We start from the raw sequence: 24,465 nt of genomic DNA, 5'->3' as shown, positions 1-24,465 counted from the left end.
GGATTTAGAGGAATGAAAGAATTTAACAAAGCGTTACATGGAAAACATTGTTGGAGACTTGTGTCAGGGGAGTCTTCCCTTTTGGAAAAGGTCTTCAGGAGTAGATATTACCCGAAGGGAGACTTCCTTAATTCTACTAAAGGTTACCAACCAAGTTTCGCGTGGAAAAGCATCCTTAGTGCTCGGAGTACTAAAGAAGGATGTTTGGATTTCAGATTTGTAACTTATTGAAACAAGGGCTTCAACTCTTCCTTTACATGATGATGCTTGGTTTCAGAGCTTATTGATGAAGATACCAAACAGTGGGATAGGGAGATGATTTTCTCTAGTTTTGACAGAGATGTAGCTCAAAAAATCATAAATATTCCCCTCTCCATGAGGCTGCCAACGGATAAATTAGTGTGGAATTGGTAAAAAGATGGTGAGTACTCCGTCCGGTCAGCGTACCACCTCCTCTGTGATGCAAAAGCAAGACTCCAACCGGGACCTTCAAACCCGCAAAGAGATAAATTGTGGAAGGAAATTTGGCGTGCACCCATCCCAAACAAAATCAAAAACTTCATGTGGAGGCTTGCTAAGAATATTTTGCCCACTAGATCAAATCTCCACAAAAAAGGTATCCTCCTTGACCTCCAATGCCCTCTCTGTCATGATGAGCATGAATCCTCACACCATCTCTTTTTGAAGTGTAATTTGCTGAAGCTTTCTCATTTTGCTTCACACCTGGGCTCCCACATCCCAAATGATATTGAGTTACATGATTGGATTCTAAAATGACTAACTTGCCAAGACCCTTTGGGTGTTCAACTGTTTTGTACTTTGCTATGGAAATTTTGGGCAGCCAGAAATGCTGCAGTTTTCAAGGGTGTCACACTTAACCCAACTGTTCTGGCTAATGAGGCTATGACCTTTGTTTTTGAGTTCAACGAAGCTAATCCTAGAAGGAACACTAGGATTGTGAGCACTGTCCCTGCTACCCAGCCACTGCCTATGTTGTTTTCTGTATTTGTTGATGCTGGCTGCTGCGTTGGTGGCCCAACTGTTTGGGGGCTGACTATTCGAAATTAAATGGGAGAGGTGGTTCTTAGCAAGTGCAAGAAGGAGGACATTGATGTTGGTCCACTGTTGGCTGAGGCTTTGGGTGTGCGTTGGGCTGTCCAGGTGGTTATTGAGCAAGGAATTAATTCTGTTGCCATCCATTCAGATGCTGCTAATGTTGTCAATTGTATCAATAGGAAGTCAAGCTTTGCAACTATCAATATGGTAGTTCAAGACTATAGAGAACTTATGTCTAGTTTGTCAAATGTTTGTATTTTGTTTATCAGTAGAGACCAAAATTTTGATGCACACAGTTTGGCCTCTTTGGCAAAAGTGGTGGGTAATAGAACTTGGATAGGGGTACTTTCTAATAGCTCTTTTTCTTTTTCTGTTATGCATATCTCTGCAAATTGTAACCGCACTAGCTGTTTAACAGCCACTATCAATTGAAAGTTTGGTTCATTTCAAAAAAAAAAAAATTAGGGGCCTTATTGTTGTTGTTGTGGCTTCTACATCTACGTGAGTTTTGTTTTCTAGGCAATGATTTAATTACATTTGAGACCGTGGGTGCACAATAGATTGATTTATTGTGGAAATGGATGAAAATCAATTTTTTTTAATTGAAAATGAAACATTTGCATTTTTCTTAACGGAAGGTGGATGATGAGTAACGGTAGGGGGCAGGCGGAGGAGCTCATGGGCTGAGGTGGGCCATGGCCCACCTCCAAAAAAGCATTATTTATAGGTATATACTCATATTATAGAAAAGAATTATATTATATATATTAGTTTGTACAAGCAATTACCAATAGTTTTGTTCAGTTCAGCGGTTGGTGAGGCCTTTGTTGTGCCTTATGTTGTAGGATTGATTCTTGCTGAAGATAAGTCTTTTTGATTCTTCCTTATTTTTTTTTTTAGCAAAAAATATTATTAATTGGCAGTGATGAATTAATGAAGTCACTTTTATAGAGGATTTGACAAAACAATACATTTTATAGAGGAATTTATAAAACACAACTATTTTCAATTTAAAACAACTTTTTTTTTGAAAGAGTTTAAAACAACTTTATATGTGTAATATAATAAAACACATATAATATAATATAAATGTTAAAATATCCTTATATATTTAATTTTGTTCTTTAAAAAAAATAGTTAATTTTGTAAATACTTTTTTTTTTTGACAAAGTAAATACTATATTCTTTGTTAAATTAAAATATATTTCACTATTTTACTTTTTTTGGACAAATTTTACTATCTTACTTGATTATTAATATAATTTATCATGCAATGATTTTATTGATTTTAGTGTATGTTATGAGTTTTTTCTTCGATAAAAAATTAGACTTGGTCATCCAGTTCAATCCGATTTAATATATATATATATATATATATATATATATATATATATATATATATATATATATATATATATTTATAAAAGTTGAGTTATTGAGTTAAATTATGTGGTTTAATTGATAACTTAGTTGTTGGATCAATGACCTAGTACATTGATCGAGTTGAAAACTAGTCTCATTTTTAACGTACTAAACAAATTGGCCACAGACAAATTGCCTTCCCAAAAAATAAAATCTAGCTCCATCACTCTTAGCGGCTCAACCTAGTATTTTTTTCTCGCTCCGCCACTGGTAGGGGGTGTTGTTGCTATTTGAGAAAACAGAGGGGAGGTTGGATATATTTACATAAACCTCAGGGGAGGTTTGTGTAATTTCCCCAATATTCTAATATCACTCTGTCGTTCTTAGAATGGGCAATGCATGATTTCGTAATCTTAATCAACTACACCAAAAGGAATATGCCAAAACAATTCCCCCAATGAGAAGAAGTGTGTTTGTTTGTTTGTTTGTTATAATAAGAACAACAGAATAAACTCAAACACCTTCCATTCATTCTTTCACTCATTCACAGTACCTATTCCAACTTCATTGGATTCTTTCTCTATAATCGAATTCCTTCATTTTTCACGATTCTTATGAATATGAATGCTACTTCACTCTCTATAAACCTTTCTACTTCATCATCATACCCTTCAATTATTTCTCCTAGATTTCAACGTTTTTCACCGTTACAAGCAAAACCCATTAATATTTCTTGTAGAAAACCACGGTTCTGCTCTTTTCAAGGGTCGAAAACAGTGAATTGTAGAAAAAGTTTTGTGCTTGAAGCTACTAACATGGATAAAGCAGAAGTTGATTCGCATGATGAAGAAGATAAGGAAGAGGGTACTTCTTCTTCTTCTTCTTCTTCTTCTTCTACTTCGGTTGACTCTGAAAATGAGAGGAATTCAAGACCTCGTCGAATTGCTCTCTTTGTTGAGCCTTCTCCTTTTGCGTGAGTCCCATTTTCGTATTTTTTTTTATTTGATCTTTAGTTTGAATTGTATTAGCAAATGCTTTATTGAATTGGGGTGTGTGTATTTGATAATGAAATTTAAACTCCTATTGTGATTGTTTTGGCTTCTTGATTTGCTCTTTATTTTACATTGTTTCCAATGCTATCAAGTCAACACTATAACCAGTGGTGTAATGTCTAGGAAAGTGCAGTCCAATGGTATGAGTTGATTCAGGGAATGAGGTTCATGATTAGAAGGGTATGACTTCCGTCTGAGCAGAAGTAAGACATAGTATATGGAATGCAATTTTAACGCAAGACGGAATGTTTTGAGCTTAGAGGTGAAAGTTGAAGATCATATCATAAGTTACACGATTTAAATATCTTTAGTCCATATTACAAAACGACGGATTAATAGAAGGAGATGTAAATTGTTGAATTCAAGTTGGGTGGTTGAAATGGAGGAGGGTCTCACGTGTTTCATTTGATATGAAAATATGGCTCAAGCTAAAGGAATTTGTTTTTATCAAATAACTGTAAGACTGACAATGTTGTACATGACTGAGTGGTGGGATGTAAGGAACCAACACAAAAATAAATTATGCGTAGCAGAGATGAGGATGTTGTGTTGGATGTGTTGTAAGACTAGATAGAATATGATTAGAAATGATAACATTAGAGTGAGATCTATGGTATCACCTATAAAGATGATGGAAACTAGGCTTAGGTGGTTTGGGCATGTAGAGAGAAGACCCGTGGACTATTGTTAGGACTAAGGAGAGTAAGTCAGATGGAGGGGATTCAAATCACTAGAGGTAGAAGAAGACCTGAAAGAACTATAAGAGAAACTATTAAGAAAGATCTAGAGATTAATGAGTTGGATTGAAATATGGTATTTGATAGAATCTTATTGCGTCGTTTATCCATGTAGCAGATCCCACTTAGTAGGATTAGGCATGGTTGTTGTTGTTGCTCTTGTTGCATTTTTTGCAGCAATTGAACTTTCTTGTTGGCTAGGTTTAGCATTTAATTGGAACAGTTTGTTGAATTTACTGAGTTGGCATGTATTTTTCAGTCAAAAGTTTTAGGTGTATTTTTATTTCCTTTATTAAGTTGTCAAGTTTGATATTTGGTTCATCTGAAGTTTTGTTTGCTTAGCGGTGTTTGGATAACATGCTTTCCATGATTAGCTGTTTGAAAACCAGAAAAACTATTATTCAGTTTTGGTGTTTCTTAACATGGTTGCTATTCTACTGTAGAAATCACAAATTTGTAACCGGAAACGTATATGATATGATATGCACACAGATACGATCAATTTTAAAATTATAGGATGCGATGCTACAACGAGAAACATGAATATATAGTCAAATGACAGAATTGATGTTTGGAAAGTTAGAATAAATAGTTGTAAAGTGTACAGATTATGAGATATTAGAATTATCATTTTGGTCTTTGATAGTGGAAAATGTGTTGCTTTGGTCCTAAAGCTGTTAAGTATGCACATATTAATCTCCGAATGTTCAACTTCTTCACACAAGTTCATCTTTCTTGATTCCCAAGTTCATCCTTTTGTTAACTACTGTTTATATTTATGCAATGAAATTGCTGACATTGCTTGTTAACTACATAGTAGTAGAGCATTAAGTATCATGTGTTACCTACTTTCCTGAATGGTGGATTAACAAAGCCGAAGGATGGATTTGTGAAGTCGACACATTCGCGGACTAATTTGTACACATTCCAGTAATGAAAAGAACATAAGTTATCACTTATAGAAACTAAATTTTGTATATTACTCATGTCTCATTATAGTTACTGTCTGCATAGTAATCCAATTGAAGTCGAACTAAAATTGGCATAACTCATGTGTCATTCTTCGAAAGATGTTTTTATGTTAGGTGTGAGAAAAATGATATGTATATTCTTAACAGAAACTTTGTTCTTGGCGGTATCTATTTTACAGATATGTATCAGGATACAAAAACCGGTTTCAGAATTTTATCAAATGTCTTCGAGAAATGGGAGATGAGGTAACTTTTCTACTTGTTTTGCATCAGGGCATGCACATGTTGATTTTCCTTTAATTTTTGGCATTTTTTGTACAGTACCCCCAAATATTCAAAGAAAATCAGGAGTAGACAGCTTCTCCAGTGTGAATATGTTGATTCGACATTTATCATATATATTTTTTTTCTTTTTCATTGCATACTAACTACTTATGTTCATTTGTCTCTTATAGGTGCTGGTTGTGACAACGCATAAAGGAGTGCCCCAAGAATTTTATGGAGCCAAATTAATAGGATCTTGGAGGTTGCTAATACCGATCTCGATTAATTTCTTAGCGCATATCTCTTCGTTATATCTCTGCTCTACTTGTAATGTTATAAATTAATATTGTTTTTGAATCATAATAAACTGTGCTTTTTGATCATGATGAACTTCTTGTTTCATAATTATTTTGTTGAATATAATTGTTAACTGTCAATTCCTTACCACATCTTCTGCTAGCATATCTTGTGCATTTAATTTAAAATTTCACCAGTAAGTACTTATCACATTCCTATTATCATCATTTTATGATTTTTGATGTTCTGATTTCAATTTGTTTTTTTTTTTGAGGGAATTCTGATTTCAATTTATAATAAGTAGTTTGATATGCTCTTTAAAAGTATTGTTTGATACACTCTTCAAGAGTATGATTACTACCATAAAGACCAATAATGATGTCTGTGTGTTTGAATTACAAAATAGAGGCTAAATTGTGTAATAATTATAAGATTCCCTATTATCTTAATGGATTTAATTCATATACATCGTTATTGTAAAGATTTGTTACACTGTCAATAAATCATAATTGTCAAATGACTCATATAGCATCAAAAATGTTTGACTTCAATCATAACTACTTCTAAAATCACAGATATGATTGGTTGTGATTTATTGACAGTGTAAAACTTTTTACACTGACGGTGTATCAAATTCAAACTCTTTATTGCCATAATCACAAAATTTGGTTTGCCTTTTCATGTATTTTCGAACAACTATCAGTACCATATTTTGCACTAATACTTTACCTTTCCCAAACTCAAATTGGAAATTCAGCTTTCCCCTCCCTTGGTATCAGAACGTACCCCTCTCTTTGGCACTCAGTCCAAGAATAATTTCAGAGGTAGCTCGGTTCAAACCTGACATAATACATGCATCATCACCAGGCATAATGGTTGGTCTGCAATTCTTACATCTCCTTATTTATTAAATTTTGATTTTAATAAGCATAAGGTTGTTGTGAAGACTTATTTGTCACATTTCATGTCTGATACTACCTTATTTTCAGGTTTTTGGTGCTCTTATCATTGCAAAACTTTTGTCTGTTCCAATTGTCATGTCCTATCATACCCATGTACCAGTGTAAGTTTCAGTCAGATTTCACATTTTCTGAATATATTTACCATTTTAGATGACACAGCTCTTACATTTATGATTGTTCTAATACAACAATACGATGTTTGACCTGGTCTATATTAAGTTATGTACTACTTATGTTGGAAGTGTTTGACATGGACTGTAGTATTTAAACACAAGTTGTACTTTATAAACCCTAAGCTTGATTAATAGAAAGGTGATGCAGTCAGAGATATAGACACACTTGGCCGAACTCCGAGATCAAATATCATGTTTTCTCTATTTGCGTTTTTCGTATCTTTTTTACTTCTGAACCAGGTTGCTTTTCTAACAGCTTATTTTTAATCTTATTGTGTCTCCAGATACATTCCAAGATATACCTTTAGTTGGCTGGTGAAACCGATGTGGTTGGTCATAAGTATGTATACTTTCTTGCTTACTTTTTTTCTATATTGACTCAAAAATTTGCGAGCATAACATGAATTTTGATGTTTCATGTAGAATTTCTTCACAGAGCAGCTGACTTGACTCTGGTGCCATCTGTTGCCATTGGTAGGGATCTTCAAGCGGCTAGAGTAACAGCAGGTGAACTTAGAATCCCCTTATCTAGTCGGTTTATCTGTGCTTAGTTGAGAACATAGTTTAACTATACGCATTTCTCGGCATGCCATTGTCAATGCAGCAAAATTTGTAGACTAATTTCTTTCTTTTGTTGATATCCAGCTAACAAGATCCGTCTTTGGAACAAAGGTGTTGATTCTGAAAGTTTCCATCCACGATACCGTTCACATGAAATGCGATTAAGACTAAGGTTTGAACCTTTTGTCATGTTTTCGTTATTTAGAAGTTTTTGTAATGATCAGTTTTCATCTTATTCTTACAGCAATGGTGAACCTGAAAAACCCTTGATAGTTCATGTTGGACGGCTTGGAGTTGAAAAGAGTTTAGGTTTTATCAAAGGGTAGAGCAAACTTTATCTTGCAATTTGCTTAACTTTCTCTGATATTTCTTACCATGCAAAATAATACATCTTTCATAGGAGTTTGAATATTGGTACCCTTTGTTTGACACCTGAACCAAATGGTTTTGCAGGGTAATGGATAAGCTTCCTGAAGCTCGAGTTGCTTTCATCGGAGATGGACCGTACAGGTGACTTATTATGACATGTCCCTACTTTTATATCTGTTCCAGTTGTGTATGACAGCTTTTATCTAATGGATTTTTATGAGTGTACTTTTTTATTCTTTCCTCTTCCATCTCAAATCATATAATGGCTAACCGCCATCATGAAATGGATTTTCTCGTTTCATATTTATAACGCATTTGGATTGACTTATGAGCAGTTTATTTGGGTTTATTTATTAGCATAAACAATTATGAGTGTTTGGGTGAACGTAACTTATGATATGCTTATAAGTTCTTTTAAGCTAATTTCAATAAGGTCTGAACACAGATTATACTTTATAGGTTATCTGAGAACAGTTTGACTAGATTTTTTCTTTGATTATACTTTATAGGTTATACATACTTATATGATAAGTGTTTATCCAATAACCGCTTAATTAAGTTGTTTATCCAAGCATACACTTATTCTCTTTCATTTGAGGATTTGGAGGAGACTTTGCCTCTGTCTAGCGATTTCAGTCCACCTCTCATTCTCAATATTTTATATTTATATATCATCTTCATCCCTCTCTAGATAATACAAATTGTTAAATATGATCACTCTGGCAACTTTTAGTAATATGATGAGTTCTTTTAACTACCAGGGAGGAGCTAGAGAATATGTTTGAAGGTATGCCTGCAGTATTCACAGGAATGTTAGGAGGGGAAGTACTCTCTCAAGCATATGCTAGTGGAGATGTATTTATCATGCCTTCAGAGTCAGAAACACTTGGATTCGTTGTTTTGGAGGCCATGTCTTCGGGGATACCTGTGGTGGCAGCACGCGCTGGAGGCATTCCAGATATAATTCCTGCGGATCAAGAAGGTAAAACCGGCTATCTCTATAATCCAGGTGATCTTGAAGACTGCTTGAGTAAATTGAAACCCCTTTTGTTCGACAAAGAGTTGAGAGAAACCATAGGAAAAGCTGCACGTAATGAAATGGAAAAATTTGATTGGAAGGCAGCCACGCGAAAAGTTCGAAATGAACAATACAATGCTGCTATTTGGTTCTGGCGTAAGAAAAGGGCGATATTATTGAGACCCTTGCAATGGATCAGTAAACGTGTTTTCCCACCACCTCAAGTTAACTATAGATAATGTAAGTAAACGTTCCAAGCTTAGGATTGTTCCTTGCTTGGTTTGACTTAACATAAGAGTTGTATTTTTGAGATAATGCATTCATATTTTCTGAATATAATGCAGCTTATAATGTGATGAGGTGTTGTTGCAACTTATCATAATCTTGTATCGGTGTAAAGTTGATAAATATCAAAGCCTAAATCCTTCATGACCCTATTCTATCTATTTTGTATTTAATTTCCCTATTGACATTCTAAGGCATTAACACTATAGAAAGCACTGAATAAAAAAACCTAAATTGAATATTCAACGAAAGGTCACTCTATTGCACAAGTGAGATAAGTCTTGTATCATTTCAAATTAATGCCTTTTATTCTGTTGTGAGTTAGAGGTGCCTCAGTAGCATGTATTTCGAGTAAACCGAGTAAGAAGGTCAAGCCATATATCCCGAGCACTATTAATCCATATGATGGAAATGACAGTGGAATTTATGATCCAAGATTGGGACCATACTGTTACAACGGACCCAATGATAGAAATTTGCATTGTTAGGTTCAAGTTTAAGAAGGCTGCATCAATAAAACCAAGTTCGTTTTTGGCTTCAAGTGGCATGGTAATGGCTCGGCTTCAAATGGCATAGTTATTTCAATTAAAGAGGTTGTAGGCAGAGTCGATAACAAAAATAAATTCTACTCGAGAACATTCAAAAGAAGTTTGTTCTAACTTCTAAGGCATCATTGCAAAACAATATTGTTTTAAACACAGCCAATCAACTCACAAACTAACAAACCTTTGTGCCTCTGAGTCTGTCCCAGCTATGATGTTTAAGACTGAAATTTTTACAGCAGCATCTTTGTCAATATACATAAAGAAAGAACAAAGGAACCTCCAAATTCCAATGCACTTTGATTATTATAATGTTACATCACTCTAGACCTTAGATAATATGAATACAAGATGGAATAATACATTAAGTGCTAATGCTTAGTGGCAGAGATATGGAGCTCCATATAATCAACAAAGTCATCCAAATACTTTTGGTGCAGCTCCTTGTCTCCAAATATCTTGCTCATCTCTACAGCTTTATTTCTATAACTCTCTCCTTCCTCCTCTACCATTACTGATCTCAATGCCTTAGCCACTGAATCCCTTGTGAATTTTCCATCATTTCTTTGTACCATTACCCCCACCATTCTTTCTTCCATGAGTCTAGCAACTAAACTTTGCTCATTATGGAAAGGTAACATAATAAGTGGACATCCAACTTGAAGACTCTCTATCACTGTACTCCAACCACAATGAGTCAAAAATCTCCCAATAGACTCATGTGCTAAGATTCTCAACTGTGGTGCCCAATTACTCCAAATCAATCCTTTCTTATTTGATTGATTCTCAACAAGCCAATCATCTTTAACTTGGTTCTTCAGAATCCAAAGATAAGGAAAACTAGATAGTTCTAATCCTTTAGCTATCTCAGTGAATTCTTCATCACTTAATATTACTTCACTTCCAAATGCAACATAAACCACTGACCTTTTTTCATGTTTATCCAACCATTTAAGGATTGTATCCCAATTTTCATCATTTTTTTCTTCGCCGATCTGTAGCGACGGTGGCAATAATCCAACTGGAATCACTTTTTTCTTGCATAGATTTTCAATTAATTCTAGATATTTACCTTCAATCTCCATGCAACTTCTTGCAGCAATAAAATCAGCACCAAAAAGGATTTTTTTGACCCTAAACATATCTGTAACTCCAGATTCATTTTGTTCTAAGTAGACATCAGAAATAATATTCTCCTCATCATTTGACTTTCCAACTAAGAATTCCACTCCAAAAGACATACCAATTGCACTAAATATTGAGAAATAAATGCTTAAGATGCCAAACTTTGATAATACTGGTGGTAACCAATAAGGTGCAAAGTCATATATGACACAATCAGGGTTGGATTTTTCCAAAAATTCGACCAAAGGTTGTTGAAGACCATCAAAAGCTTTCTTGAGATATGAACCAATGTGTGATGGAATGTCCATAGTAGCTTCTGCATGTTCAGGTAGTTGGTCTATATGAGGTAGTGAGAGTTCTACAAAATTTACCAAAGGTTGTAAATTTGAAGGTAGTTTAGGGAGACGTTCAATGTTTCTAGGTGTGGAAATGAATGAAATTTTGTGACCCTTTTGAGCTATGAGTTTGGAAAGCTCAAAGAATGGACTTATGTGACCAAATGCAAGCCATGGAAAAACAGCAATGTGAAGTTTCTTAGGATCATCTTCCATTGTGGTATTGTATTGGTGTAATGGTGTTTAAGATATGATATGATATATAGTATAATTTTATTTTATAGACATTTGGTTGAGTCAATTGGTATTTGAGTATGCATGCTTCGGTTTTATCGAAGATAAAAATCCTAACCAATAAAAAAAAGTTTGATTTAATTTGATTTTCGTGATATTTTCTTATAATATTTGATCAATCTGAATTAGTGAAGAAAAAGTTGGTTAGGTATGATTGAGTGCCTGTTTGTTATACGTTTTTTTAAAAGATGATTTTTATACTATTTCATTTTTTGTTTTTATTTTACTAAAGACTTTTTTTAAGAAAGATTTAAATAAGAAATTGGTATAAACAGTTTATCATAAGAAGTCGTTTTAAGTATATATCATTTTGCTACTTTTTTTTTTATTATAAAATTTAAAAACAAAAAGCTTCAAATGAGAATCCATATTGAATAGTTTTTCTATTCATTTGTGACATCTCCCAAACCTTCAAGTTCCGATGCTTCCAAAGACTCCACAAAGTTGCAGCAAAAATTTGCCTTTGCTCAATAGTTAGTATTTCAACAAGTAAGAAAATATCCTTGATAGTAGAGGCAGTGGTACCAAGAGCATCATGAATCGTGTGCCAGAATCCTGTCATATTCCATACTCGGGTTGCAAAAGGACACTCAAAGATTAGGTGCGCAAGGTCCTCAATGTCAGAGGTGCAAGTGACACATTGTGTAGGGCATTGAACACCTTTGTCACGAAGGCGAACCCGAGTTGGCAAACTTATAAGAGATTTATAATGATGGAGCCTCATGGTTGAACTTCAAATTATCAACGTTTTTTTTCCTTCTTTAAAATTAGAGGCTCCCCTTTGAATTTAATTTCGTCACCAAACAATCTTAATTGTATCCGACCATTGATTTATTTGATTAATAGTCTTGTATGATCAAAAAGTCTATGTTGTTCTAAAATTATCAAACGATTAAAATGAAATAAATTAATAAAGTTTACGGTAAACTGCCTACAATATTGGTCCACCTTAAATATTTTTGGTTAAAATTAACCGTGATTGATCAAATTGACTGACGAAAGCATATTTAAGGGACCAAAATGTTGTTGAGGCAAAATCCCTAATTAATTTTAAAGATAATAAACTTTAATGATTAAGGATTAAATGGACTTTGATTAATTCCTTGGTATTTAACTTGTGCTCTTGAGTGTTTTCACTAAGACAGAAACAAGGTTTGAATCTTACCAAGATGCATAAAATCAAAGGACATTGAATCCATGAACTAACTCTGAAGTTCAGAAAGTTAGTTCAGAATGTTGATCAGAACGTTCTGATGAGAGTTCAGAAGGTCGTTCAGAAGCAACCCTGTTCAGAAGCAACTCAGTTCAGAAGCAACCCAGTTCAGAAGGTTGTTCAGAAGCAACCCAGATTTATCAAGAACATGAAGAGCATGCAAGTACACTTGACATGAATAAAAGGTCCAGAAAAGTACATCTGCATGGATCTATCAACAAATAAAGGCATGGACAAGGATCTATGTCAAAAGGATCTTTAATGTTCATCCAAGACTATGAACATTAAAGTACTAGGAATATTCCAAAGAGAATATTGTCCTAGATGATGCATTCACTGCACTTCAGTTGTATCTTACTATTAGGTTTGATTACATTAAAAGTTAAGTCTTATAAATCAACCTAAAGTAAGAACAAATGGAACATTATGAGATCAGAATGTTCACTTCTGCACATGCTTCCAGCCATGAACAGTGTAGTTGGTGGAAAGATGGAAAAGTTAGCAAAAGGAGATCTTGCATCAGAGATAACGTGTACTCTGAACAAAATCAAGCAAATCTCTTTGAAGCATGGGCCTGAAGATTGCAGATCCACTATCCTCTCTCTCCTGCACCAAATCCAAGACAGATTTGTTTCAACTTTATCCTACTTTTTCAAGCAACTTTTGATGCATATGGAGAAGTAACTTTTGAAGGATAAAACTTGAACATATCTCATGTCACGTATGGAATGGACCCAGAAACTCATCTGACATTCATCCTTGATGAACCCAGATGAAGAACATCATGAATATCAAACATTCTGATGAAGAACACAGCAACATTCTGATGTTCATCCGGGGAACTCAACAACATTCTGATGTTCAGAATGTTCACCCAGATTTTCAAGTAAAAGCTTGTGGGGCCCAAGACACGTGGCATAACACCATTGATCACCTTACAACGGCTATATGAGCCCAAAGACTCTATAAATAGAGATCAAAGGCTCAGCATTACTTGCACCATTGCAAAGCATACAAGAAAACAACAAAGATTGTTTGAAGCTCTTGCAAATTGAAATCGATCAATCTCTAAGGCTTTTGTTTCCTTAGTGCAAATCAATACTCTTTGTTATCTCGTGCAAAGATAACTTTCTTCCTCCTCCTCTGTTTGATTCTCAAACATTCAAACTCCACAACAAATTGCAAAGCATACAAGAAAACAACTTGATTGTTTGAAGCTCTTGCAAATTGAAATTGATCGATCTCTAAGGTTCTTGTTTCCTTAGTGCACATCAATACTCTTTGTTATCTCTTTAAAGATAACACTTCCTTCCTTCCTTCTCTTGTCTGATTTCAATCATTCAAGCTTCAAACATCTTGTAAAGTCTCATCTAGCTTTAGGGGTACTAAAGTGTTAGTTTGAGCTAAATGTGCAAAAGTCTAAGAGGGTAACTTAGCAAGAAGAAAAGAAAGTCTCATCTAGCTTTATGGGTACTAAAGTGTTAGTTTGAGCAGAAGGAGCAAAAGTCTAAGTGGGTAACTTAGCAAGAAGAAAAACAAATCTCATCTAGCTTTAGGGGTACTAAAGTGTTAGTTTGAGCTGAGTTTGTAAAAGTCTAAGTGGTTAACTTAGCAACAAGGTGCAAGCCTGCTGAGGCTTAGAGAATACAGATGTTGTAATTGTTCAGGTGAACAAGGATTGTAAGGTGCAGGATTTGAGAGGTTATCTCAAGCATCATAGTGGAAACTCTCACAAGATTGTGAGGAGTGGACTAACCCACATTGGGTGAACCACTATAAATTCTCTGTGTGTTGATTCTCTCTTCCCTATACTATTTACTTACTGCATACACAACACACACAAACACATTTACTTTATTAAACTGTTTTTTGTAATCAGACATCAGAACGTTCTGAAGTCTGTTTTAACTTAACCATTCCAAGTTTCAACTTGAGAATCAATTTTAAGTTACAGGTTTAATTTTTAAAGGGTCACAATTCAAACCCCCCCTTCCTTGTGACTATTTTATCTACTTCAAATGTAACTTTTATTAATTAAAGGACCAAAGCATAACATGTAAATTAATTAAGGGACCAAATGTTCAATTAAGACTATAATTTTCGAGAGTTATTACCCAATTGTTTTAAGAGAAATGCTAGCGACACTCTCTTTTGGACACTCTCTCTAACACTCACTCTTTTATTGGATAAAATCAATATATGTCCCACCACTTTATATGGATTCCATTTCCAAAATGTATGACCCACATTGATTTAACCCAATGAGAGAGTGAGTGTTAGAGAGAGTGTCCAAAAGAGAGTGTTGCTAGCACTACTCTTGTTTTAAACATAGATTTGGACCTTTCGACTTATCTAATGGTGACATGGTGGCAAGTAGAGATTTCATTGGTGCCCTTTATTCTTATCGGTGTCCAAAGTTGGTGGTTCAGAATATCCTGGGCTAATATGTCTCAGAATGAAGAGATCGATGATTTTGGCTGATCATCAATTTCAATTGGTGGTTTCAAGAAAATAGAAAAATTCTAAGTCGGTGACTAATGCTAGCAAAGGGTTCAAGGTTGGTTCTTCCAACCGAACGCCTCGTTAGTTTTTAAGAGATAGTGGTCCATCTTGCTTTTAGTTCGCTCTATCTCTTTTGGTCTATTTTTTTGCTTTTTCTTAGAGGGTTTCGGTTTATATCCCCCCCTCCCTTTTTTCATGTACTTTTATCTTTCTTTTAATAATTAGGGTGAAGCAGCAGGAAACCCTCTGCTCCCCATAATCTTTTGCTTAAAAAAGAAGATAATATTGGTGTCCAAAGATATTGTACCTCGCTCGAACATGTATTATGGATCTTACCCTTAATGGTATACGAAGACGTGCATCACATGGACAATCAGATTATTATGACATATATCGACCATCACTTGCTGCTCATTATTGACTCCACACCACACTACAGACCAGTCCATGGATATTTTTGTTGTACTTGCTGTTTTATTTTATTCATGTAGAAAGAAACAAGAGGAAATTAGGTAGAAACGTTAATATATGACTTTTTTTTTTTTTTTTTTTTGTACAGATTATAGGTCTTACTCTTAATCTGTGGTAACAATTTTAACATACAATTAAACCTTCAATGACCACAAACTAACATAAGATATTAGGGGGGTGAGATCAATGAAGAGAGTTAAAACATCGTGATTCTTAGTATAAAAATTATACTGAGAGAAAAGGTATGTACAAATAATTTACTTTAAATTATTTGAGGCATAATGTTATAATAAAGCTTAATTCTCAGACATGTCAACATGGTAAATTAGTTGATTTGATGAAAGAACTGATTGCAGAAGAATCAAAACTCGATCATATGAAATGTCAACAAACGAAAAATCAAAATTGATGAATCTGGATACAACATACAACAAAATTAGCAAAGAAACAGGAATCAGAACACACAAGATTAGTGTTTATAACAGAAAATTAAAGTGGAATCACATAGAAATGCAGATAGCACAAAATTAAAGTGGTCCTTCAAGCAATGGAGATGAATTATTTGGGAAAATTATAGGCTAGGATTGCATAAACTGTCTGCACAACAGTGAGAATAGAGAGAACCGTTGCAACGAAGTTGTAATTGCGGTTCATAAATCTAAACAGCCACCCATGATGACGGTATGTGAATGAACTCGACACTATTTTCCAGATTCGTTTAAGGAAAAATGTGTCAAAGTAATTGTTGATGTCATCAACCATTTGAATATAACCACTGGAATCAACTACTTCATGGTCAACTCCAAATGCTATTGCGCGGAAAAACTCCATCAGCTCTTGGTTGCTCATCTTCACATAATCCACAACAATTTTCTTGTCCTTAAGAAGTTGAACATCATCTTCCGAACAGATCAGACCGTTGAAAATCAAAGCAGCCAAAGTGAATTTGCAGCCGCCAGAGCCGCCTCTTGCTTTAGTTTGAAGATGTTCCCAAGCAATTAGATTGCACCACTTAGCTTTTGTTGTTTTTGTGATATGCAACTGTTCAATTTCAAGTTCCCCCTTTTCAAACTTGAATTTAAAGTCCATACCTTCCAATTTCACCTCTTCAGAAATATGATCCAAATCCAAATGCTTTCCATTCACACAAAGGATATTTCCAATAAAAAAAAAGATAGAACCACCAAACTTAGGGAGGTTTGGTTTTATGGCAACTCCTGCAGTTAGGAGTCTCAGAGCACATCGATTCAGTTTAAGTTGAGTCCGAGACTGAGTAGTATCAATAATGTCCAACACGACGTGATCTTCTTCCTTCTCAACACGGGTAGTACTCTCACCTTTCCCGTTGACGAATAAGTGGACAATATCAAGAAGGTTAATACCTTTAGTGGTCTGAACTGGACTGTCATGAGAGTAGCCTAAAACAGACGGGACAAGATTATTAATTTTGTTCTCCCACTCCGGATTCTGTTCATCAGAACTTCCAATTTAACGGAGCAAAATTAAAAACAGCCCGTGGATGACAAACATTGGTATCTGATTCTCCAACAAGGTGAGATCAGACAAGACATCTTCATCTCTTAGCACTTCTAGTGCTGGACTAGGACAGTTTAAATGACAAGGTAGTTCATCATATAATCCCTTCGATATCAGAAGCTCTAACAGAAATAAACTGTCCACTAACATAATTTTTGCTAGTTCAGTCTGGTTGATCTGGTTGATGTCAGCCACGTAGCTTCCTCGAATACTAAATTCCATTTCGTTGATATGATGGGAGCAATCTAACAATAAAATGGAAATATCTACAGATTTGATTTCTCTTGTTCGTAGAAATAGATGCTTCATGCACCGCATTTTGATGTCTTCCATGAGCAATAGGTCTTCTCTGCTTCCCTTGAATCGTGGTCCGATGGACACCACTCTTGGCACGTATGCATCTTCCTTCGATTTTTTAAGTCTTTCTGGAACAATGGAAACGCTGATTGATTGTTGACTTAAATCATCAAAATTCAGTGATTCTGAAACTGAATGACACCAGTAATTCATGGCTTGGGATGAATGAATTCTATTAGAGAAGCAGACAGGGTATGTATATTCCTTCTGTTTGAGTAAACTGGAGGACCGAATTCAATAAAAGAATAAAATCAAGTGTCATCTCGTTAAAAAGTTTAAATTAATAGTGTCTTTTTCCTCAGAAATAAACGGTTAACATAAAAGAAAAATCATTATCCTCAAGCTTCTTTTGTAAAAAAATAAATTCATTATTCATATAATTCAAATAAAGTAGATTTGGACGAGCTCATATCCTCTCCATTTCCTATAATAAATGGCAAAGTCCATCACTATAGTTTTGGTGTATAAATATTCAATTAATGTCACATATTATACATAAGAAAATCTCCGCCAAGAGTTGAAGGAATCAACACCGCAACTATAAACAACGCAACGAAAGCAAAAATCAACCCATGACAACGAAGCACATCCAGAGATGGAGCAGAGACGGACATGAGATCAAACTCAAATCAAACCTACTAAAAACCAATGCAAATCGAACCACATCTAAAAAGGAGCCGTGAACAATATACATGTTATACATTTTTTTTTAGGTATGATACACATACATCATCCTGTAGGTCGTATTTGTGTAAACTTTTATTTTTGAATAACAAAATTGCAAGAATAAAGGGCACCAATGGAAACTTTCCTAGCCCTGCTTTAATTTGAATTCATCATCCCCTGTTAGGAGCACTAGTCCCTTCTTATTCTATTTGACAAATATAATTTACAAAAATTTATAAGAAAAGAAAGAAAATATGTTTGCTTTAAATTATGATAAACTTTTAGACCAACATAATTCTATAAAACTTAACATTTATGACATATACAATGACAGAGCTAAAAAAAAGTTTGGGTGGACCACCAAAATAACTATAATACGTATCCACCAAATTTATGTTTTAATAAGCATTAAACACAAAGTTTACCATCAACGTAATTAAATTACATACGTTTAAAATTCAAAATAATTATCTACGTGTTTTAAGTGATTTGAAAGTGCGATAGTAACGCTTATTGAGATGGATAAGAGGGTGGGCCACAATGATGAGGAGGTTAAAAATGCGGATTGAGATTGTGCCAGTTACAAAAGCTTTGGCCCTAATAATATCAACTTTGGATTCATAAAGGACTTTTGGTCTAAGATTAAGGTAACATGTGATTTCTCTAATGAAACTGTAATCTTTGACACTATTGTCCTTTCTTTTAAGGTCGTCAGATTCTTCATGGGATCTTTATCTCTAATGAAGTGTGTTTGTTTTGTCGGTGAAAACAAAACCAAACACACATTTAACTCAATGCTACTATTTGTAGCTTCATTAAATTCACGGTAGAAATGCCTCAAAACGTGATTTTTAGATTCCAAACGCGTACCCAAACAGCCTAGAAGTGGTGGATAGAGGGCGTAAGAAAAAAAGGGAATTATTATTATTATTATTATTTAAAGTTGACTTTGAAAAGGATTTTGAGTTAGTTGACTCTAATTATTTAGATGCGGTAATTAGAAAGATGAACTTTCCAGTCTTTGGTATTCGTTGCTTAAGCGCTTCAAAAAAGGTTATCTGGGGGAAAAGTAGGAATTTGTCTTTGTGTGGTCTCTTGGTTCTTCGAAAATTTGTCATGTTCTCTTTACTAATCTATTTTATTTCCTTCTTCAAGGCTCTCGCATGTACTATCTCCTCTTTCGAATCTATTTTTAAATGTTTTTTTTAGGGGACAAAGTTCGTGAGGATGTTAGGAAAATAAATTGGATTAAATGGAATACTATTTGCTTCGAAAAAGATAATGAAGGTATGGTGGTGTGCATGATAAGGGTATTTAACTTGTTTCTTTTATGAAAATAGTGTTGGTGATTACATGTGAGCAAGATAGTCTTTGGTATAAGGTTTTTAGTGGGTAGATGTTAGCTTGGTGGAAGGATTTGATGAGTATTAGAAGAGGTTCAAGATTGTCGATGGGAAACGACTCATGTACTCTCTTTTGGTTAGATCCATGGTTGGAGGGTGGTCCTATATGTAGTAGATTCAGACGTCTGCTTAATTGAGATGAAAATAAAATGATTTCAGTTGCTTAGATGAGCTCTTTAGGTTGGTAGGTTGTAGAAGATGTTTGGAAGTGACATTGTAGGCTTTTATCTTTGGAAGAGGAACAGGTGGGGGAGTGTTGTGATTTGATGGCTAATATTTTTTTGCAGGATGGTGTGAAAGATTCTTGGGATTGGAACCATAACCCAAGAAAAGGATATACAGTCAGTGGTGTGTAAGAGTATATTACGAGCATGTGAAACATCATACAACAAGAGTATATCTATATTGTTGGCCTTCTAAATATATCATAATGAATGACAAATTAGTATGTCATCTGATCTCTATTATAAGAAAAAGAGAAATGTTACTTAACAACTATTTAATTGGCCACCGGAAAAGGAAGCTGCGGCATTGTGGCCTGTGGGTGAGGAAGAGGAAGAATCTTCTTGGAATGTAGATGAAGGAATAATGAACGCGTGAGAGGAGTGAGAGGAGAGGAGTGTGAGAGTTTGACGCATGTTAAGTTGTTTTAATCTTAACCCTTTGTTTTTAATCTGATAACTCACATTCATTCTCATCATTCTCACATATACATACCATTCTCATATGATATATCCTCTCTCTCTCTCTCTCTATATATATATATATATATATATATATATATATATATATATATATATATATATATAAGGTAAATGCTTTGTTGTTTTATGTTATTAATATGGATGTTATAAATTTGTTTGTAAACGTTTTTGTTTCTAACGATTTGAATTTGTATTATATTGATGTACTCTATCAATTTGATTGAATAAATATCTTTTATTTTTGTAAAAAAATTATATATGTGGGTCTCTTAATGGTATAGGAAGATGTGAAGCATGCATCACATGGACTAAATATTACCCAATTGAATAACAATGTTTAATGGTAGTTTACAGATAATGTTCTTTCAATTACTCTTGTGCACTAGAGAAAAGAAAGAATAATTTATTAGTATAATTTTCGGCAAAACTTTGACTCATAAAATGTGATTTTTGTATCTTTTTCCGCCTTCTTTTCTGCCTCCAAAGTCTCACTATTTATAGTAAAACTTACAACCCTTTGAAAGTGTTTGTTCATGAATGGTTACATTGCTACAATTGTTAAACATTACATATTTTCTCTAAAAAAATCTCTATTTAACCACCGCAACTTCCCAATATACTTTGCAAATTTCTCTCACAGATTTATAATGCAAATGTTTCAAACTTAGATTTGAACCTTTTGATTTATCTTTGTAAAAAAAAAAACTTTTGATCTATCCTAATGGTGACATGGCGGCAAGGAGAGTTTTCATCGGTGCCCTTTATTTTTATCGTATCTAAAAAAAAATGATATTTGAACAACTATTTTCTGATAATTTTTGTGACAATTTTTTCTCTCATACTCACATTATGTTTTTACTTTCTCTCTCTATTGCTTTGGTTTTTGTGTCATTACTCATATTTCTTTATATATTTAGATGGTCACACAAATCATGGGTAGCACTTGGGTAACATTGTGGTTGGTGACACTGTGACATTGATCAACCACAATGTCACAAGTGTCCTTCTTCTTTCTCTTTTATGATATTTTTTATTTTTTTATACACATGTGATGACATTGTGGTCCACCAATGTCGTCCAAGTATTATCCCACAAATCATCAACAATTGTTCAAGTAACACTCTTATTCTAAAAAAAGATAATGCACCTCGCTCCAACATGTATTATGGATCTTACTCTTGATGGTTATGACATGTATGGACCATCACCTGCTGCTCAATGACTCACACCATCACATGATGATTATGACATGTATGGACCATCACCTGCTGCTCAATGACTCCACACCACATGCCAGTTCATAGATATTTTGGTTGTACTTACCGCTAATAATACTCACTTTTCATATTTTTGTTATCAAGTGAAATTTACATATATAATTTATTTTGGATATGGGCAACATAAAATGGTGTGATCGGTTTTATCAAATTAAAGAGTGACCGTCTAAAGAAATGGATAGAATATGTGATGTTAGCATTAAATAAGAAACAATACTCAATATATTTATAATGAAATAGCTAAACCAATAATTAACCAGTTAAATTTTTTGATCTAAATGAATTAAATTAATTTGGATTTATTTTATATCGGAGTCGAAATTGAATCAAACCATAACAAAACCATTATTGATTTGAGTATCGATTTCATAGCATTCAAAATTGATCATTTAAAATTCGAATCAAAACATTATTTTTTATTTCATGCTTGAGTATAGCTTGTCTTATATTTTTCTATTTTAGTTTATGTATATGTTTTTTTTAAAGAAGATTAGGGTGAGAGCATGATGTCTCAATGTAAGATAAATAATACTTTAGGATTAAAGAGAACTCAAAAAAGGATATACATTTTCTTTTCTCCAAGGATACTAGCAAGCAAAACCTCGAATCCATAACCTCAAGATTCAATACAATTTTACCATTAAATTAAATCATTGAAGTTATAAGCATATGTTTTTATAGTAGAGCAAAGCAATTAAAAAACAATTTATTTTTCAAACTTTTTAAAAAAATATTTATATTTTAAAAATGTTGATCTAATTGAATCGACCGAACCAATATTTTCTTCATCAGTTTGATTTGATTCAAATTTTGTAAGAAAATACCATATTAACAACTAAATCAAACAAGCAAATTTAAATTCTAATTGGTTAGGACTTTTTCCTTAAAATGTAGAACAAAACATACCACTACACCCCTAAGAGCTTTACTTTTTTAACAACAATAACATGACATCAAATTAGGAAGTTGTCGCAACTCATTAATAATTAATTGAACACATGCAACCATAATTTTTGTTTTTAGTCAAGTAGTCTAGTGATCGGGGTTCACACATTTTAAATATGGGAAAATGGGGAGTCTATGATTCAAACTCTGATCCATGCATAATTTTATCCTTGCAGCTACTAACTGCCATGTGCTTACAAGACATATTATATCCATGATTTTGACTGACATAGATTACGATTTTCATGTGTTCAAATATAGATAAATCCATAATCATTTTCTTTTAAAGAATATTCATAATCATCTTAATCGTATTAAAATATACCCAACCCAAATGCCAATTGACTCATCTCATGTATGTATATAAACAAAATTATGCTACAAACCATACCTTAAACACCAATACAATACCACCATGGAAGATAACCCTAAGAAGTTTCACATTGCTGTTTTTCCATGGCTTGCTTTTGGTCACATAAGTCCATTCTTTGAGCTTTCTAAACTCATAGCTGAAAAGGGTCACAAAATATCATTCATTTCCACACCTAGAAACATCAAACGTCTCCCTAAGCTACCTCCAAATTTACAACCTTTGGTAAATTTTGTAGAACTCTCACTACCTCATATAGACCAACTACCTGAGCATGCCGAAGCTACTATGGACATTCCATCACACCTTGTTCCATATCTCAAGAAAGCTTTTGATGGTCTTCAACAACCTTTGATTGAATTTTTGGAAAAATCCAACCCTGATTGTGTCATATATGACTTTGCACCTTATTGGTTATCACCAATATTATCGAAGTTTGGCATCTTAAGCATTTTCTTCTCAATTTTTACTGCATTTGGCATGTGTTTTGGAGTGAAAGTCATGGTTGGAAAGTCAAATGATGAGGACAATATTATTTCTGCTGACTACTTAGAACAAAATGAATCTGGAGTTACAGATGTGTTCAGGGTCAAAGAAACTCTTTTTGGTGCTGATTTTATTGCTGCAAGAAGTTGCATGGAGATTGAAGGTAAATCTCTAGAATCAATTGAAAATCTATGCAAGAAAAAAGTGATTCCAGTTGGATTATTGCCACCGTCGCTACAGATCGGCGAAGAAAAAAATGATGAAAATTGGGATACAATCCTTAAATGGTTGGATAAACATGAAAAACGGTCAGTGGTTTATGTTGCATTTGGAAGTGAAGTAACATTAAGTGATGAAGAATTCACTGAGATAGCTAAAGGATTAGAACTATCTAGTTTTCCTTATCTTTGGATTCTGAAGAACCAAGTTAAAGATGATTGGCTTGTTGAGAATCAATCAAATAAGAAAGGATTGATTTGGAGTAATTGGGCACCACAGTTGAGAATCTTATCACATGAGTCTATTGGGGGATTTTTGACTCATTGTGGTTGGAGTTCAGTGATAGAGAGTCTTCAAGTTGGATGTCCACTTATTATGTTACCTTTCAATAGTGAGCAAGATTTAAATGCTATACCTTTGGAAGAAAAAATGGTGGGGGTAAAGGTTCAAAGAAATGATGAGAAATTCAATAGGGATTCAGTGGCTAAGGCAATGAGATCAGTGATGTTGAAGGATGAAGGAGAGAGTTATAGAAGTAAAGCAGAAGAGATGAGCAAGATAGTTGGAGACAAGGAGCTGCACCAAAAATATATAGATGACTTTGTTGATTATGTGGAGCTACATATTCTTACCTCTAAGCATTAGCACTAATTAGGTCTTTATTTCATCTTGTGTTTTCATATTATCTATGGTTTAGAGTGATTTAATGCAATAATCTTCAAAGTCCATTGGAATTTCGATGTTCATTTGCTATTTTATTTTTGCTATCATCTAGGATAGACTCAAAGTATTAGCACAAAGGTTTTTTTTTTTTTTTTTTTTTTAAGGGTATTAGCACAAAGGTTGTTTTGTTGTCATTGATGTAATGTCATCCTCGACAGATTTTATAGTAATTTTTGTGTTGGTCTTTTTA

The 24,465-nt window shown here is 34.0% G+C and overlaps 3 protein-coding genes across 3 annotated transcripts; 2 read left to right on the top strand and 1 right to left on the bottom strand.

The window, feature by feature from the left end:
• Positions 1 to 2,838: 2,838 nt before the first annotated feature.
• Positions 2,839 to 9,288, top strand: LOC11409443 (sulfoquinovosyl transferase SQD2). Its single transcript, XM_003623171.4, has 11 exons — positions 2,839 to 3,391; positions 5,358 to 5,424; positions 5,634 to 5,704; positions 6,497 to 6,614; positions 6,729 to 6,802; positions 7,159 to 7,214; positions 7,298 to 7,381; positions 7,520 to 7,607; positions 7,680 to 7,757; positions 7,889 to 7,945; positions 8,566 to 9,288. Exons 1-11 carry the CDS (start codon positions 3,033 to 3,035, stop codon positions 9,059 to 9,061), a joined length of 1,548 nt encoding a protein of 515 aa, XP_003623219.2. The 5' UTR covers positions 2,839 to 3,032; the 3' UTR covers positions 9,062 to 9,288.
• A 537-nt stretch (positions 9,289 to 9,825) lies between these two features.
• On the bottom strand, positions 9,826 to 11,377 carry LOC11416567 (putative UDP-rhamnose:rhamnosyltransferase 1). The gene has a single exon (XM_003623170.4). It carries the CDS (start codon positions 11,323 to 11,325, stop codon positions 10,021 to 10,023), a length of 1,305 nt encoding a protein of 434 aa, XP_003623218.2. The 5' UTR covers positions 11,326 to 11,377; the 3' UTR covers positions 9,826 to 10,020.
• An 11,395-nt stretch (positions 11,378 to 22,772) lies between these two features.
• On the top strand, positions 22,773 to 24,465 carry LOC25498735 (putative UDP-rhamnose:rhamnosyltransferase 1). Its single transcript, XM_013593669.3, has one exon. It carries the CDS (start codon positions 22,893 to 22,895, stop codon positions 24,195 to 24,197), a length of 1,305 nt encoding a protein of 434 aa, XP_013449123.2. The 5' UTR covers positions 22,773 to 22,892; the 3' UTR covers positions 24,198 to 24,465.

The sequence above is a fragment of the Medicago truncatula genome, chromosome 7 (genome assembly GCF_003473485.1).
Source record: "Medicago truncatula cultivar Jemalong A17 chromosome 7, MtrunA17r5.0-ANR, whole genome shotgun sequence".
Taxonomy (NCBI): Eukaryota; Viridiplantae; Streptophyta; class Magnoliopsida; order Fabales; family Fabaceae; genus Medicago; species Medicago truncatula.
Note: the sequence above shows the minus strand (reverse complement) of the source record. Positions and strands in the feature narration are given on the sequence as shown.

What these genes read in the sequence shown, in the direction of transcription:
- LOC11409443 (XM_003623171.4), top strand. Translation starts at nt 3,033, where the DNA reads ATGAATATGAATGCTACTTCACTCTCTATAAACCTTTCTACTTCATCA. An exon ending in AAATTAATAGGATCTTGGAG is followed by an intron (nt 5,705 to 6,496) that starts GTTGCTAATACC and finishes TTGGAAATTCAG; the next exon opens with CTTTCCCCTCCCTTGGTATC. An exon ending in GAAATGCGATTAAGACTAAG is followed by an intron (nt 7,608 to 7,679) that starts GTTTGAACCTTT and finishes TTATTCTTACAG; the next exon opens with CAATGGTGAACCTGAAAAAC.
- LOC11416567 (XM_003623170.4), bottom strand. Translation starts at nt 11,325, where the DNA reads ATGGAAGATGATCCTAAGAAACTTCACATTGCTGTTTTTCCATGGCTT.
- LOC25498735 (XM_013593669.3), top strand. Translation starts at nt 22,893, where the DNA reads ATGGAAGATAACCCTAAGAAGTTTCACATTGCTGTTTTTCCATGGCTT.